Consider the following 18,875-nt stretch of genomic DNA (forward strand, 5'->3'; position numbering starts at 1 on the left):
TATTTTCCCAACAGTTCAGCAAACACATTTCAAGGTGACAGGTGTGGGTGACTTTGCAGAGTGACAACAGTCACACCTGTTGTAGCTGCTCAACAGTAGCAGTCGATAGCAATCTATCATTTATATAGCCCAGGCTGGAAAAATCCCAAGCAAGGCGCTGCCTAGAAAAGGAGATGCTGGAAATATTTTTCCAACCTTGCGTACAGCTGGCACCTATAGGATCAAAACTGGTACTTAGGGAGGGCTCCCCCACCTGCTAGTCTGAGCCTGATACATATGGCAAAGAGTATATTTCAGGTTGAAAGAATCTTGGTATGTTTTTACAGTGCAGTTAGCTAATATGTAGTTGGCACAAAGCCACCCCTAGGATAAAGCCACTTGGGTCTAATCCACAAGAATATTAAGTGTATTAAAGTAGATCAACTTAAAAGCAAATATTGGTTTTTCAGGGAATTATACCCTCAGAGCAGTCTATAAAAGCATACCTTTTTAATAGTCTTCCAGCATAAATTAAATTCACATTTCCTTTGCAGAACAATGCTTTTGTACATGGAAGGCATGTATATTTCCACACAATGAAAATAAAATCCAGAGATTTCAAGCCAATAGTAATAGTCTAGATTTTTTAACCTCGGTTAAGAGAGTATGAGTACTCCACAGGCTTGCATGCTCCCTCACTTCCCTTTTAATGTCTGCACCAGTGTTAACATTAACCATGATTATATCAAATCAGAGCTGGCAGCCATGGTTAGAAGTTGGTGTGTAAACTCTGGTTTGAGCTAACCATGGCCCAACACTACCCTCCAATTATGTCTGAAAAGTGGGGCAGGGAGGAACGCCATGTGCAGATGAAATAGGGAGAGTGGAAGGAACGCAACATCTTCCCAATCTTCTAATGATGGCTGGAAGACTAGGACTATTACATTAGGCCTTCAGCAGAGCTTACTCCTAAAATCTGATACTGGTTCTTGAGAAACTGATGGGTGACATATACTTTTTTCCATTATTTAAGGGCACGTTCTGGCTACTGTCAACACTGAATCAAAATCAAATGGTACGGCACTTACAGATGCTGAATCCAGTTTTAACAGCTCCGTGACTCCACAATTTCTTAACTCTCCTCCTGCCACCAATCACTGCAAGGTGCCATAGAAAAATCCCAAGCTAAAGTACTTAACAAACAATAATAAAAATATAGATTTACAGTCTTTTTTTCCTATTCAAAAATTATTATTTTCTCTCCAATTTCTCTTGATAGGCAATGAATCTTCTTAAGTTCAGTTTCACATTGTCAAGCACACATAATTGATCTGAGCTGTACTGTCCTTTCCCTTCTTTCCGCATCTGCAATTCAAAAGGGGGGGGGGGGAGACAGATGTATTATGTTGAAATTCTACAAGAGAGGAATCCTAAACCATCCAAAAACAAACAAGCAAACAAACAAAAACCCACAGTCCTCCTCTGCAAAAGGAGATGCTGTATGCAGTCCTTTCAAAACCAGGGCATTGATGTCTCTTGCCCAAAGTAACAAGTTGGAAGAATAACTAAATTATCTCCACTCAGATATCATAGTAGTTTATGGGTCACAAGCTTAAAATGGGCAGTGCTTCACCATCAGGGATATAGTTATTTATTAAAAATATTTCTATTCAGCTATTCATTAAAAAAAAATCAGAGCAGTTTACAACAATTATACATAGAACCATGCAGCAAAAAGTTAAAAATCAGAAAGCAGCTATTATGGAAAGATGTATTCTCAATTGCCTGTATAAATCCGACAGAACAGAAACGTTTCCAGCAGGCATTTAGAAGTCGGAAGAGAAGGCGCCTGCTGAATCTCTAGTGACAAAGGGTTCCACAGGACTGGGCTGATGACACTGAAGCAGAGCTTTCCAAACTTTCCACGTTGGTGATACACTTTTTAGACGTGTATCATTTCACAAGACAGTAATTCAGTTTTACTAGCAAACCAGAGGTTAAATCAACCCTTTTCCAGCCCCGGGAGGAGCGCAGGGAGCATTTGTGTGACGTGCCAACACACTGCAGCCAACACACTAATGTGTCACGACACACAATTTAGCAAGATCTGCACTAAAGGCTTGGTTTCTTGTTATGGTCAAATTAGCCTCACATGGAATGTCCAACAGTGTCCTGCAGATGATCTCAGTGATCAAGGTGGGCTATAAAACCATGGAATAAATAATAATCATAATCCTGATGAGCACTCCCTCCCTCTGATAATTCAACACTTTAGGTGGTATCCAATGCTAGTCCTACTCAACGCAGACCTACTGAAGTTCACACACATGATTTACTTTCATTAGTTGAAGTTGGTCAAATCTCAGTACCTCTTAGGGGGCTACAACCCAAGCGGCAGACTCACACGTGTACAATGCTCAAATATCAGGACGAGCTCCAGGTTTGAGGAGGCCCATAGTAGAAGGCCCTCTGTTGGGTCCCCTCCTAATCAATGGAGCTCTTCTGTGTAGGTGAGTCTTAGTGGAATCATCTGATGTCATCAGCAGCAGACAGCACAGGGCAGCTGAAAGTCACCTTTTAAAATTTTTCCATAATGCCCTAGTGTAGGCATTATGGGAAATTAAAACGACAGCTTTTAAACCAAGCTGGTCACTGCTGATTACAGTAGCCAATTGTGGGTGGGGTTTTTTTTTTTGTTTGTTTGTTTCAAGAAGGGCTCAGGACAGGCACCAGAGTTGTGTCTACAGGGATGCTGAGGCCTCAACAGCTGCCATGTGCTGATCCTAGGGCTTGCTTGCTACTTTTGTCATAGATAACTTGCAACCAAGGCCTCAACCACACCATCCATTCAAAAGCCACTCTTATACCACTTTAAACAGTCATGGTTTCCCTCAAAGAACCCTGGGAACTGTAGTTTGTTCAGGGTCTCCTAGCAACTCTCCATACCCTTAAACAAGCTACAATTTCCAGGAATCTTTTGTGGGGGCTGATGGTTTGAATTGGTATGTTGCTGCTTTGAATAGATGGTTTAGATGCGAACTGATTGTGTGAACTCCCACCACTGATTACGCCGGTGTCGATTGATAGGAAAGGTCTGGAAGTGCTGGCTGATGTGTGCTAGCTCATTCACACATGCACAAGCCTTTACTTGACCTTAAGAACATAAGAAGAGCCTGCTGGATCAGGCCAATGGCTCATCTGGTCCAGAGTTCTGATCTCACAATGGCCACCCAGATGCCTAAGGATAACTTGCCAGCAGGACCAGAGCACAAGGATACTTTCCCCTCCTGTTGCTCCCAGCAACTAGTATTCAGAAGTAAGTCCCCCCGCCTCAGTGGTGAACACATAGGTGCACACTCAACCCCTTAGTCCTTTCTCCTCCTTGGAGAACCCACACTAGTACACTTTGACTCGGCAGACTAGGAAATGACTAAGCAGCATCTGTCTCCCAGGCTGGCAGACAAGCTCCTTCCTTGTGTTCCAGAGCAACATGTTCTCTGGGGCTGGCAGGTACAGCACTGCAATTATTTCTCAGCCGATGCCTTTGCATTAACCCCTCAAAACCTAAAATATAATCCCCACAAAAAGCCAAATTCTCCAAGATTCCAAACAGCTAGCACTGGCCTGACCTAATAAAAACCACCTGATCATCTTTAATAATCTCTGTTCAGCTGTGACAGAAGCACACACTGATTATCTGAGCAAAGCTAGGCAAGTTTGTCTTAGAGCAACATGACACTGAAGAAGGACAGACCCAAAGAACGGCTCTCATGAGATGCCGACAAGGAGCTGGGTCAGGTCTATGACGACAGACGGGGCTCAACAAAAAGAGAAGGGGGGAACCAAACACCTTCCTTTCTCACCACTAGCATTCTAACACTTCTATCCCCTTCACAACATTGACTTGCCTCCATCTTTGGAGAGATATTATTGAACCAATGAGGACTAGAAACTTGCTGTCTCCTTTTTTCCCCCTCAACAAGGATTTTTTTTTTTTTTTAGGTATTCAATATGAATCTTGGATGCAACTGCCATAAAGACAAGTTTTCCCAACTGGTGGCATTAGTGAAGTCACAGACCATATTAGTGTTTCAAGTACTTCCCTCTCACAGTGAATAAAATAGGCTTACCCGCGATTTGAAAACTGGCTGGAATTCCTTAAGTACAGGTAACAACTTTATTTGCTCTCCTGCCTTTTCGGCTTCTTTACCGTCAGCGAACACATCAAAGAGGGCATCCAGAGCTTCCCCCACCACCACAAGGGAAGGATCCTTCATTGCAACGTCAAGGAGGAATTTCCCAATCATCTGAAATGACACAGAAACAGGTACCCCAAAAATCACTACAGATCTTACAAGCAGTAATGTCATTGCCAGAAATGAGAGATAGGTATTTCCATACAGAAGTTTTACCTTTAGTGTTTCTGCTGTGTCTTCCACCTTGGCCAGCACACTGCCAGCAATTCCTAGAATGCTAACCACATTTACTCGGACGCTAACATTGGTGTTCTGAATACCGGCTTCACATAAAGTCATCAGCTGCTCAGGAGACATGCTCTGTTTAAAAGAATAAAAATTGGGACTGGTGAGGGGAAGAGATAAAACACTCAGCCTCCAAGTTGTTTAAAAGCAAATGCCAAAGAACATTTTTTAATTCAAGTGTTTAAGGGATCAAACATATAAAAGTGGAGGGCTAGCAGCTCAAGCTACTTACAAACAGGTTGAACAGAAGCAACGATACAGACAAAAAAAGCACTCTGTACATGTTTGGAGTCACTGGCTGCATGTTAGGAGAACAGCCTTTCCATACTTCTCCTTCACCCAGTTTTCTCAGTTCATCCCCCTTCTGGCACCTCCACCCCTGGAAAAAAAGCAGTCTCACCTGAGATATATTATTAGACGCCAGCGTTTGCAAAAGGGCTCGCAAGGCGCTGGTTACAGCTTCCAGGAACTCCATTTCCTTTGAAAATTCTGCACAAAAGGAAAAAATCCCAATGAAGTTGTTCAGGGCTTGAAACCCAAGAAGTTTCACACGCTTACATGGAGGCAAATTTCACTGAGATAAACACATATGGTATCTGGGGAAATGTTGGTGATTCTCAACACTATTTAATTATTTTGAGTAGCGCCCCACATTACAGAGGTTCAGCATTTGTCTACACACTTTTGCCACCCCCACCTCATCGCAATCTTGTCCCCAAATTACCCACCAGTTCTACTTAAATATTCAAAGGACGACCATTTGCCAAGGTCTTCAAGAAAACTATGCCTAACCAACATTGGCTATGGGGGCCTGCCTTCCATCTGTAAACTGATTTTCTACATGACTCATTGATAAAAGACTTTCAGTTGTGTTTGTGGTGCTCTAAGGCAGCCGGCTAGTTTTTTAAGTTTACGCTCAACAAGTTTAAATAAGGAGGCTTTGTTGTTGTTGTTTAGTCGTTTAGTTGTGTCTGACTTTTTGTGACCCCATGGGCCAGAGAACGCCAGGCACAGGAGGCTTAGAACACCTCAAATATGGGTGTTGATGGAGAATGTCAGTAAGAGAGATCCACTGCCCCATGTCCTGCTCATGGCCTTGCCACTGTGGGAAACAAGAGTTGGGCCTTTGGACTTCTCCTGTAGGGGTCTTCTTCTGTTCTGTTGTCCCCAGGCTGCGTAATTCCCTGCCCCAGGACATCTGTGTGGCTTCCTCCTTGATAGTGTCCAGACTTCAACAGGACTCTGATCTGGCTGCCATCCAGTATGTTCTTGCTCTCAGTTTTCCTCCAGAATTGTTTGCCTGCTGTGTTATGCTGTTTTTAGGGTGTGTGTCTATGATTCTTAATTTTACTTTTCTTGCTTCTTTCACTTCTCATATTCATTTTATTGTACGGCCATTTGAATTCCAGTTTTAAGTGTTCTTCACAGATATATCATGGACTGCTAGAATGAAGCTTCACAAACCACAGTTTGAGAAACCCTGCTGTCAATAAATAAATAAAACCCCATACTGCCCATGTGTAAACCAGCACGATGTAAGGAAATACAATAAAAGTGGGATGCTGGTAGCAACTGTGAACAGCAGAGGGATGTGGGGTGGGGGAAGGAGAAGCAAATGGAGAGAAATATGAAGGGAAAGGGCAGAGATTTGCTGAGGTAGCCATGACCGTAGCACATGAAACACACCTGGCTGAGAAAATATTAACTGGGACAGGTGCTGGGAGAGCGACTGAAGCACTGAAGCACCCCCAAGACATTCCACATCAGACACCAACAAAATGCTGTGGAGACAGGTCAGCGCTCTATACTGGACCATGTTCAACCTGTAAGAAAATGGAACATTTAGCACAGCCCCTAATCAAGAGCCATAAAGCAGAGAAGAGGAACACCAACAGTACAACCCCCAATCAAAAGAATGGATCTTCCAACCCCCATTTTCCTAGGGGTCATATGGCTATGTGCTCCATCATGGATTGCCAGCCTTTTTGAGCCAGTGGAATTTTGTGGGTGTTAGCCACAAAATGGTTCCTGTGGAGGTATGGGAAACGACAAAATGGCTGCTGAGGGTAGCCATGTCCTAACACAAAATGGCTGCCATTGAGGTATGGCATAATGGTTGCCACATCTAAAATAGAAGAAAAAGAGAGAGAGATGTCTGTCCCTTCAGGGACAATGCTGTACTCAATCACAGGGGGCTCTGGAAACCCCTCCTCTATTCAGAACAGATGGGAGGAAGGGTGCCCAACCCCGGCCTCCACTGAAATGTGGGCATGCTTAAAGGGATGCGTTCAAAGTAGGAAAGGGTGAGACAGTGCAAATAAGAAATGAGCAAAAGAGCAGCCCCTTATATATTGCCAATGTCCTGCATTCTGTGCAGTGGAACCAAGCCTGTGGAACTCCATCCCAATTGAGATTATACAGGCACCTTTCTTGCCAAACATAACTAAGAATTGCTTGTTCCAGCAGGCATGCTAAAGTAGTGCTTGGTTTTATGATAAATTTTCATTGTCCCATTTTTGTGGATTGTTTTTATGTACCCTACATAGAAAAGTGAATAATTAAGTTATACATAAATGCTTTTTCTAAATTTCAAGAATCTCCCCCCCCCCCAAAAAAAAACCCACCTCAAGTGTTTTCAAAGGGTTGTGGGGCGGGGGGAAGGAAAAATTAACTGAAGTGCAGCAATACAGGTCACTGAAATAGACTGCTTGTATATATAAAAAAGTGACGACCATGAAATAGGCAAGTGCTCAGATGTTCAAGTGACAGTTCTTAAATAACAAAAGTGCTCTTGTCTTAATAGAAAAGAATAAAGCCCGTCTAGTCCCAGTTCTTTTTTTCAATAGAAGTGAGCCTGGATCACATTGGAAACCCCACAAATGAGGAGACACATTGCTTTCCTAATAATATGACTGGAAACATAACAAAAGTGAATTAACTCCTACTTTTTAATAAGTGGCTTCCAAGCTGGACTGCACATGCAGACATCAATAGCAACACTGTTGGGAAACCCAGTTTTTTCAAGTATCTAGGAAAAGAAAAAAGCTGTTATGCTTCACCACCACTAAGTACAAAATTCAAATTCCTAAGAAAACCAGTTTCCTTAAAAAACAAAAGATGTTTCTAATCCTTATGGCTGCAAAGAAGTGCAAGGGCAACAGTTTTAATGGCAGGATAAATTATGCAAAATATGCATTTTTCTTGCTTTGCATAATTTGTAATTCATACAGGTTGTGGAATTGAGCATTTCTTGCTTTGATGCGGAATTTCAGGGCTTTACTGCACAAAGCCTTGATAATCTTCACAACGGTTATGTTAGCACCCTTGACTTCAGGAAGGAATATTCAGGACAGGGTAAAGAAAGTTCTTTTTTGCACAGCACATAGTTAAACAATGGAAGACCTGCAGGAAGCAGTAATGGCTACCAATTTTGATAGCTCTAAAAGGCAAATTCATGGGGGAAAAGGCTATGCTCTGCCTCTACAGATGGAAGCAGTAATGCTTCTGAACACCAGTTGCTGGAAACCACCAGAGGAGAGAGTGATCTTGTGCTCATATCCTGTTTGTAGGTTTCCCACAGGTATCTGGTTGGCCACTGTGCGAACAAGATGATGGACTACAATCATATAACTGTAGTTGGAAGGAACCCCCAACTGCCATCTAGTCCAAAACTAAAGAATGCCTGACAGATGACCAGCCAACCTCTGCTTAAAAACCTTAAAGTACACGAATGAAGGTGAGTTTTACCACCAGAAAGTTCTTCCTCATGTTTAGTCAGAATCTCCTTCCTTGTAATTCAAATTCTTTGGTCTGGGCATTACTCTCTGGAACAGCAGAAAACCTCCAATCTAGGATACTTCCTTGCCTCCAATGAAGGATACTTCCTTGCATTTCCCCTCCAACAGCCAGCCAATATTTTGCAGCCACCACTGGGTTTTCTTTTTCTGGAGGCGGGAGGTCCCACCCCAAAAGGGATTTTGTCTTCCTAATACCTACTTTACCAAAAGATACATAGGTAGACTTCTTTCTATGAAAAGTGAACCACAACTCCACATCCCAGTTTCACAAAAGCACTTTTCCAGAAATGCAATTCCACAGAACTTAACTGGTCACGTGATCATCTGGACCCTGGCACACAGGTGGGGTGGGGAGGGAAGAGGAGGACTCTACCTTCTTGGGAACAAGGTGGTTCCGGAGTGCTGTGTGCAGCTCAGCCGAAAGGCACAGGGGCGACAGAAGCTTCCCACCTTCGTTGTAGTTGTCCATAAAGGCATCGCTTTCATCGCTACTGGATAACTCTTCCCATTCGTCATCAGAGGGGTCTGAAAACATGCAGTTCTGGCATTAAAAAAAAATCTCAACAGGATCATTTGTTCAAAGTGGCATGATACTGCTTTAAATGTATAGTGCAGACAGGGCCAGAAAGAGAGGGTTTTTGTTGTTGTTTTTTTACAAGAGGAAGGAAACAGAAGCCCAGAGACCACCTGAGCAAGGGGGCAACAGAAATACCTTCATTGCAGCACATGTTAACAATGATTTCCAGGGCTGTCTGCTGAGCTAAGAGTAAAGCGGCCACCTGCTTCACCTCCTGCTTACTGCCCTACAAAGCAAAAAACACAATAAATATTTGATATACCAGGTCATGCTATTTGTCCATTTGTTTTATTTATTCAAAGGCATTTCTAAACAACTTTCTGTAAAAAAAATAATAAATCTCTACATGGTGTACGCTGTGTACAGTATAAAAACAATATCCATTAGCACAAAAATGCCACCTAAAACCAATAAAAATATCATAAAAACAAATAAAACAGCCTGATTCAGAGGTAACCGAGAAATAAGAGCCTCAAATCGCCAGATGGTTGCTTCCAGCGGCTTTGTGTATGTGTATATAAATAACAGCATGTGTATGTGCATATAAATAACAGCATTCAGCATTCAGGATAGAATAATGCCCTGCAGGACTCCACAGTACGACTGCCATGGGGTAGACACATAATTCCCTCAATGCGAGGCCACACCACACATTTAAAGTGTCATGATACCACTTTAAACAGTCATGGCTTCCCTTCAATGAATTCTGGGAGCTGTAGTTTAATGGGACCCGTCCCATTTCCACCCCAGTTCGACAATTCCCAGAGTTCCCTGTGAAGAGGGACTGACTGTTAAACAACTCCGCGAATTGCAGCTCTTGAAGGGGAGTAGAGGCCACCCAACAATTCTCAACACTCGTACCAAACTACATCTCCCATAATTATTTGGAGGAAGCCATGACTGTTTAAAGTGGTATCATGGCACTTTAAATGTATGGTGTGAATGTGGCCCTAATCTTAGAACCTGGACCCATAGGAAGGAGCGATGCCAGTGCAACACAGTGCCACCAACTCATATGTCACAGAGACAGTGGCCCTATCTGGCACTGGGTTACCTACCTCCAAGCATAGCCAACATGGGGCCTACCAGATGCAGTTGGATTACAACTCCCATCAGCCCCAGGCAGTATGGCTGATTTACTTATTTATTTTATGTGCTCCTTCATATTTCAATAGAAATCCTTAAGCAGTTTACAAATTCTACCCCCCCAAAAAAAGAATCAATATAAGAAACACAATACAAATCCCACATTCAGCAGCAAACTGTACTACCGATCACCATCATCATTCAGAAATATTACCCACAAAGCATGTAATATTACCCAAAAAAGCACTTAATAAAATCACCAAATTGGCCAAGGATGATGATGCTTTAAAAAAAATTATTACCATCCTTCACCCTACACTCAGTTCCTTTAGAAAAGTGAAACACCCCCACCCCCAGCACCCAAATCATGTAAACAGTACTGGTTTTGTATGTGTTTTTTTCCAGCAGAGAAAGTCTGGCTTGCAACATCTAGGGCTAAGATCAGTCACACTTACCGGAAGTAGATCTGAAATGTCACTTTCTTGTTTGGTGGCTCCCTTAGGAGTTTCCTCCATCTCCTCATCATTATTAAGTATTGAGATGTCCCCATCGCCCAGATTTCCCTCAGCCTCTGGTTCAGCTGAGCTTTTCAACCTTTCCACTTCTGCTTCCTTCATCTGAATAATCATCTCACCAGCATCAATGGCTAAGCACTCTGAGAAAATCTTCAGGATGGCATTCATGGTGCTCGCCTGGCTACCAGATGGCAGGGTGTTCCTTATATTCCAAGTGACACCTTAAACAAGAAAGAGATTAACATAGATAAAGGCCATAAACCCTGGTTATAGTATCTGTGGAGCAAATAAAGTGCAAGTGCTCCTCCATGAAAAACAACTCCTTGCATATAGAAAATCACCCAGGAGAAGAGTTCTAGGCTCGCTATCCCCCTGACATTCTAATTTTCTTGATGCAGGGAGTTCCCACATTGGAGAACATCCAAAACACTTGCAATTTCCCCACCTGCCAGAAGGGAATCAAGTACAAGAACAGCTGCTATCGCATCATTCTGCTGAATATGCAGATCAGGAAAGATAAAGATGAGGTACAAATATTGTATTTGCCCTTAGGTGAACTGGAACCCAAGTCCTTGAAAGTGCCTCCACCCGTACCTTATGACCTGAAATCTGGGATGAAAGGCCCTGCTTGTGATCACATTGGTAGGAATGGCTCCAAGACAGGGCCTTCTTTGTGGTGGGACCCCAGCTATGGAACCCCCAGTGAAATCAGGCAGTCCTCCTCTTTAATGGCATTCAGGAGAAGGGAGAGTAGATGTGACTATTATGAAGGGGCCCTGCACTTCTGAATTTCCCATTACACTACTGCTACAACACAGTACTCATTACCCAGTTGAAACCTACCTGCCACCAGAGTCCGTAAAAGAATGTCCTCCATGCCTTTCTCTGATGATAATAAGATCATTTCCAGAACTTGGTGTGCAGAAGAATCAAAGGATGACAGCAGGTCTGGATTATCTTCTGTCACAGCCTGTAAACAGGATGCTGTGGAGATAGAGGAAAGCATTTAAACTGAGACTGCAATTCCAAGATGTCACTCATTAAAACACATGCATCAAGATAATCTTACCCATATATGCCCACTCAACCAATTCAATCTGTGGAACTGTCACTTTTACAAGTGCCATACAGCATTCTTTCTGCAAAGAATTCTGTAAAGAAATTGATCCTTCAGTGAGGCAGCAGCTACACTCTGGAACTTCCTGCCCAATGACATAAGGCAGCTGCTTTCTCTGCACTGTCTCTAGAGCATCCTAAAATATTTTGTTTGTTTGTCTATTTAGGCAAGATTTACATGTATTTTAATATACCATATTATTTCATAATGTATATTTTTAAGCTGTTGATTTTATTTATATTGGGGGGGGGGAATTAGCCTAACTTGTTTTTACCTTTCGAGTTCCACCAGTAATTTTAATATTTGCATTTTATATTTCATGTAACAATTAAGCAGTATACAAATGCTGCTAAAGAATAAATAAAACAGTGTAAGTTTCTTCAGCTGCAACAGGTTTCTGCCAACCACAGCTCTACCTGTGGCACTGGAAGCTGCTTCCAGAGATTCAATACAGTGGTACCTCTGGTTACGAACTTAATTCGCTCCGGAGGTCCATTCTTAACCTGAAACCATTCTTAACCTGAAGTACTACTTTAGCTAATGGGGCCTCCTGCTGCTGCTGCCATGCAATTTCTGTTCTCATCCTGAGGTAAAGTTCTTAACCCGAAGTACTACTTCTGGGTTAGCGGAGTCTGTAACCCGGAGTGTTTGCAACCTGAGGAGTTTGTAACCCAAGGTACCACTGTACTAGCTTGCTGAGAGGCTCTGGAGGATGTGTTTGCCCAGAAACCCCAGAACCAGTGGACCTGAGAGTGTTTCATATCTGCAAGAGACACCTGACAGAGGCTCTCTGCAGCTGAAAACCTCCCATAAACATGTCCCTTTACTCACCCACTGCAATAGCCAAGTCCACATTTTTGCGAAATCTCTTCAGATACTGGAGCACAACATCCAAGCAACCTTGTTTGTTGAATATTGAGACTGCTGTACTGTTACATTCGCTAACAAAGACACAAAAGGATATTTAGCATGGCAAGCACATTGAAAAATTAATTTTAAAAAATATGTATGTTTCTTTGGTCCTGGAACAAAGGAAGCAATGTAAGGCTAAACCACATTTTAGCATTGCAAGGAAATACCAGTGTATACACTCCCTCTTCACCTCATGACCTCTTTTAAAGCCATGTAGATAGGTGGCCATCACTGCTTCCTGAGGGAGTTCCATAGCTCAACCACCATGCGCTGTCTGCCCCCCACCAACCAACCTTCCACCTGCCTTCTTATTTACAAAGAGTGCAGGGGGTGGCCATGCCTGTCAGTTTCTCCTTGGTCTTGGCGTTGTGCCTTTGTAGTACTCAGCAGGGGACAAGGATAGATACAAAACCAGAATTAGCTGCCTCTGCCTCTCACTGGTTCTGGCTCTGCCTACTGTGGGTCTCCTTGCTTTCCACCATTCCAATCTCAGTGAGCAGCAGCCACCATGGCCAGTGGGGCCGTCAGAATTGGACCCAGCTCCGACACCAAGTATTTCAAGATGGCGCTCACCAGACATTCCAGAGGAGGTTCACAGCCTCGTTGGCAATATCTTCCATACAGTTCTTGTGTGTATCTTTGATTTCCTTCAGAGAGCCGTTGCTCTCCTCAAGTCCGGCTCGACACTGCAGAACAAAAGCAGAACAAATCAGAGCAAACACCTAGTGGCACGAAGGCATTAGAGCCCTGTTCACACCACATATTTAAAAGCACTATAGTACCACATTCCTGAGGTAGTTTAACAGCCAATCCTGGACACCCTGGAAAGTATAGCTCTGGGAGGGGAATAGGGGCTTCCTAACAACTCTCAGCACCCGTAACAAACTCCAGCTCCCAGAATCCTTTGGGGAAAGCCTTGACTGTTTAAAGGAGTATCATAGCACATGGTGTATATAATTTTAGAACCCACCCAATTTTTGTGATTTTAAGTTGTTTTAAACCAGGGGTCAGCAACCTAAGGCCCACGAGCTGGAAGCGGCCCGCAGAGGTCATTAGACCGGCCCCCGAGCCGCCCCCGAATTGAGTTGCCCGCTCACACACTGTGCTAAACCAGATGCTGGACTAGATGGGGGCGCTCCTTGGTCAGTGCCGTATGAAAGCAGCCTAAGGCTGCCTAGTGAGTTGATGGCGGAGGTAGGATTTGAAATGGCAGCTTCCTGGCTCACTGCTCAGTTCTTTCACCATCATCCTGGCTACATACCTCTTTCAACAGAGCTACAAGAGGAGTCATGATATCTTTAGTGACCATGTCATCGCAGACGTCGAATCCCCCACAAGCACTGAGATTTCTGTAACATAGCAAAAAACTTTGGGTTCAGATTCTTGTTAAAATAAGTTATAACGGATTAAGGTTTATTATTATCATCATCTGTAGCAACAACAATACACAATCAGAGAAATTTCAACTAAAACAAGAACCAAAAGTTTTGAACAACAGATGCATACATTGTCACTTGGGTGGTACAAAACATTTGGAAATAAAATAGTATTCTAATAATTAAACTTTGGCAAACTATGCTGCTGCTGTTAGTCTCTTGGGCCTCTGCAAAGTAACAGAAAATCTGGTTCTCGCTATCAGGCAAGTGGGATCTGCAACAAAATACTGCAGTGTCTAATGTTTTTTTCAGGGTACCTGCCCCTCCATTACATCCCTGCCCCCCATATTGTCGACGTTCTGGCCACACTGCACTCAGTCTCACTGGGTCATTTTGGGAAGTTTTTTTCTGAGGTTCTCCCCCAAAAAAGTTTATTTTGCTCTTCTACAAAAACCTAGGGGTTCCTCCTACATTGCTTGCACCTCCCCTTTATCCATGAATGCTACTCTTTTAGTTATAGAGCTCGTAGCCTGTATATTTGAAACAGAATGATGATAAACAGGGGAAGATAAGGAACAAGATTGAATATAAAAGGGAAGCAAGATGGGGGAAGGATGGGCTTATATGCTTGCCACTGGGCATGGAGACTATTCGCCTCAAAGCAACAACTGCTGTGATCTAGTACTCTATCTACCACAGGCTACAATGGTTTCTGTCCGGGGGACATATTGGTATAACCAGACCAATCAGTGCAAGCAATACTGAGCTAGATGGACCAATGGTCTGATTCAGTAGAAGGCAATTTTCTATGTTCCTAAGGGGTGTACTCTTTACACTTGGTGTAATTCGCCTATGAAATGTATCGCCACTTAGATGGCTTTTTTAAAAAAAGGATTATACAGATTCATCAACCGCTAACAGCCATCACTAAATGGAGCCTCGTTGTTCAGGGATAGTATATCTCAAAATACCATGTGCTGAGGACAACAGCAGGGAAAGGCTCATTATCTCCATTCCCTGATTTGGTTGCCTTGTGTAGCATCTGGATGGCTCTATGGTGTGACTGAACAAGACATGGTCTTATGCATTTAAGTGTGTGTGTGTGTGTGGGGGGGAAACAGCACACAAGATGCTCATGAGTTCTCAGAGCCCACCACCCACATGCCCTCCTGAGCATGCTTCAAACACTGCTTTCTTCGTGGTCTGTTCTTCCAGCTTGCCACCATTTGTAACTCACCGAAGAGCTCCTGCCGCTGTCTCTCGAACTGCCAAACTCTGATCAAGCAGCATGGGACCCAAACACCGGACAACATCCCTCTGCAGAAAAGCTGGGATTGTTTGTTTCTGCTGCAATAGTTTGGAGATGCTGGCACAGGCAAATTCTCGCATGTCAGCGCTGGGGTGTTGAAGCTAGAAAGAGGCACACAGAGGGAGGTTAGAACACCACAGGGTGGGAGACGCCGACAGATTTTATTTATTTATTTTCTATACTGCCCTTCATTCAAGGATCCCAGGGCAGTTTAAAAGCTCAAAAATACACACCATAGTGACAAACAAAAACAATAACCCCACACACAGAGTGTTTAAAAAGCCATGAATTATTTGATTATCCAAAGGCCTGGGAGAAGAGGACTGTTTTTGCCTGGTTCCTAAGGATATGGAAGGAAGGCACCAGGCGAGCCTCCCTGGGGAGAGCGTTCCACAAATGGGGAGCCACAGCAGAAAAGACCCGTTCTCATGTTGCTGCCCTCCAGACCTATCATGGAGGAGGCACATGAAGAAGGGCCTCAGATGAGGATCGCAGGGTCTGGGTCAGTTCATGAGAAGAGGTGGACTTTGACGAATTGCAGCCCTGAGGCGTTTAAGGCTTCATAGGTCAAAATCAGCAATTTGAATCGGGTCTGGAAGCTTATTAACAGTCTGTGCAGTCGGGCCAGGATTGGTGTTATATGCTTAAACCATCTTGCTCTGGTGAGCAACCTGGCTGTTGAATTCTACACCAGCCAAACCATCTTTAGAGGCCGCTCTGCCTATAATGCTTTGCAGTAATATAACCTCATGAGAAGAAAAGCCTCCCTGAAAAAGACCCTGGTGCTGGGAAAGATTGAGGGCACAAGGAGAAGGGGACGAAAGAGGACGAGATGGTTGGACAGCCTAACATGAATTTGACCAAACTGCGGGAGGCAGTGGAAGACAGGAGTGCCTGGCCTGCTCTGGTCCATGGGGTCACAAAGAGTCAGACACAACTAAACAACAACAATAACATAACCTAGAGGTTACCAGACCATAGGCAACAGAATAAAGCACTTATTCTTTGCAGCAGCAACAAGCACCCTAAGAAAAGGTAGGTGGGAGACTGATCTGTCTTGTTCCTCGTGGTTCGTAGTTGAACCCTGTACTGTATCTGCCTTTATCAAGAGCTTGCTCTCTTATAGGGCACGAGCAAGCGATCACATTTCAGCCTCACGCCCTTTATCAAAAGCTTCACTCGCTGATTTCTCGGGGGGGGGGGGGAGGAGCAGGCCAGGTCAGTTGGCAACCTCCATTCAGGCTCCCTTGGAGCGCGCGCAGGAGCAGACCAGGTCGGGTCCTTCCTGGTAAGTTGGCAACCCGAGTTGAAACCCCTTGGCGGGCGATTATGCATGCAGGCGGTTTGCTTTCGCTCTCGGGCTCGGAGAGGGAAGGAGGCGGAATCCGGTTTCTCCCTCCTCCCTCCCCGCCCCGCTCTTACTTTTTCCAGCAACTCCGCGGCCGGGGATCCTGCTCCGGCCTCCCCGTCTTGCACGCTCAGGGTCCCCGCTGGAGAAAACGGCTCGTGGCGGAACCGCTTGGTCTTGCTTTTGCCCATGATCTTTGCAAACCCTGGACGCTTCCACGGCAAGGAAAGCGAGGAGAGGAACCGGGGCGTGTTGGCCTGGCCTTCACCCCCACGTGTGCGGCTCCGGCGCAGGCGCCGCTGCTGCTGCTTCCCCGGGAAAACGTCCGCCCCGGATGCGCTTGCACTGGGGGCCGGGCTGCAGCCTGAAGCGGCTGGGAGACGGAGGGAGAAGCATCTTAGCTAGAATAAGCTGGGGAAAGCCTTTCCCCCCAGCTCATCCAGCTGCGTGCTTAACTCCGCAGCACGCTGGTTGGAGTTGAGAGGGGCTTGCTCCCAAGTAAGTACTGTACAGGCTTGCAAATAGATAGCACCAGCCGCTTCTACGTAATCATTTCAGGGGTGTTGAAATATTATGTCACAGTTCAAGGTGCCATTATTATTATTTATTGTTACTATTACTACTACTACTACTACTACTACTTATTTATTTACTATTTATACTATTTATTTATTTATTTATTTATTTAAGTAGTTAAGTTTGTATACTGTCCTTCGCCTGAAGATTGCAGGGCTGTTCACAACATAAAAACGAGAACACAAAATACATAACCAAAACCAAAGCAATAACCCTGAGCTCAATGCCTGGTTGAAGAGAAGCGTTTTCACCTGGCGCCTTAATCACAGGATCCTAGAATGGCAAAGTTGGAAGGCACCCCAGGGCCCACCCTGCCCCAGAGAGGTGCCTCCTCCCACTGCCCCACATGGGCCTGGGAAGCACCCTTTGGTCAGCCCTAGAGGCACCATTCGCCTGGGGAGCTGCTGTGCAAGCCTTTGCGAGGAAGATGTGAGAGGGCTTCAGAGATGTGAGGGAAGGAAAGAGGGACAGAGGCCAGTGTTGCCAAACAGCACCCTTGACCATCATTCAAGGCACCGCGGGGTGCCCCAGCACTGGTTGAAAACCACTGCCTTCTTATAATAATATAATAATAATAATTTATTATTTGTACCCCGTCCATCTGGCTGGGCCTCCCCAGCCACTCTGGGCGGCTTCCAACAAAGATTAAAAATACATTAAAATGTCACACATTAAAAACTTAAGACTTATACTGACTGTCCTAAGCAATGGAAAGAAAAAAAGAGAGGTTTGTGGACAGCAGCCATGGTTAGCTTTCTGTAGTTTGAAAGTTTTTGCAACTTAGGAAAGCCAGAATGCAAAGTTTTTCAGAACCAAGCTGGTGGCAACATGAACCCAAATGCAGAACACTGCTGCATAGGCTTAAAACTGAATAAAAACATTCACGTTATTAAGGTTTTAGAAGCCTGTGAAACAACACGTGTTCCCCTCAAGCATATCTTGCAGCATAGTGCTATGCACATTTCCTCAGAAGCAAGTTCACTGGGACTTACTCCTAGGAAATCGAGCCCAGGACTGAAGCATTAGTTTCTATTTATGCAGTACAGCAAAGCGAACACTTAAATAATAAATGCAAGCTGCTCCCTGCAGAAAATAATTAGAAAATGAAAAGTCTCTTATACCACATATTAGGTGATCCGCCAGTGTCAGTCTTGGAAAAATCGATGGAATTGTCAGGAAATTCCTTCGTTGCGCAGAAGGAGGAGAAATGATACCCCAAGTTCTCCAGTATATTTGTCTTGATGAGAATCTTTCCCACATATTCCCTGCTGTGAAGTTTCCTCTTCCATTGTCTCGGTTCAAAATGTAAGACTGCAGCAAAGGCTGGGGAAGACTGGCGGTTTCAGTTATCCAGAAGGGGAAGGGGAATGTTCATTTACATGCTTACAGAAAGTTAGACATGTCCAGACTAGCCCCTGGGGTCGCATGGGCCCGATTCTGATGAAGATCATTATATTATAACAGCCGTAAAATTCAAACAAGAATAAACACTTTGTAAAGCTAATAATTTGGTACTAGTACATCAAATGTTACATTCCCCTCCCAAGATTTCAGAAGTTTATTTTATTTATTATTTCACAATACTTATGTGGTGTTTGACTGTAATAAAACCTCTATGAGGTTTGTGAAAGATAAAATCAAAACAGTAAAATTATCAACAAAAGACTATTAAAAACAGCTATTTAAAAACGTTCAAAAATCAACAGTAAGCATGAAAAGATTAAATGCATGTTAGCATTCTACATTTCTGGATAGGCTTGCATAAACAAAAATGTTTTAAGCAGGTGCCAAAGAGTACAGCG

At 43.9% G+C, this 18,875-nt stretch overlaps 1 protein-coding gene across 2 annotated transcripts; it reads right to left on the reverse strand.

The window, feature by feature from the left end:
* Nucleotides 1–472: 472 nt before the first annotated feature.
* On the reverse strand, nt 473–18,365 carry HEATR3 (HEAT repeat containing 3). 2 transcript variants are annotated; one of them, XM_081201172.1, is made up of 15 exons: nt 18,195–18,365; nt 15,078–15,250; nt 13,726–13,813; nt 13,038–13,150; nt 12,384–12,493; nt 11,279–11,419; nt 10,376–10,656; nt 8,970–9,060; nt 8,631–8,782; nt 7,406–7,488; nt 6,147–6,283; nt 4,861–4,949; nt 4,392–4,535; nt 4,110–4,286; nt 473–1,344 (listed from the first exon to the last, which is right to left on the reverse strand). In XM_081201172.1, the coding sequence occupies exons 2-15, from the start codon at nt 15,227–15,229 to the stop codon at nt 1,231–1,233; spliced, it is 1,872 nt and encodes a 623-aa protein (XP_081057298.1). In that variant the 5' UTR covers nt 15,230–15,250; nt 18,195–18,365; the 3' UTR covers nt 473–1,230. The 2 variants fall into 2 exon arrangements, with proteins under 2 accessions (XP_081057298.1, XP_081057297.1); XM_081201171.1 differs by lacking the exon at nt 18,195–18,365 and adding an exon at nt 16,572–16,803.
* Nucleotides 18,366–18,875: the final 510 nt, after the last annotated feature.

The sequence above is a fragment of the Podarcis bocagei genome, assembly GCF_964188305.1.
Source record: "Podarcis bocagei genome assembly, chromosome: 7".
Taxonomy (NCBI): Eukaryota; Metazoa; Chordata; class Lepidosauria; order Squamata; family Lacertidae; genus Podarcis; species Podarcis bocagei.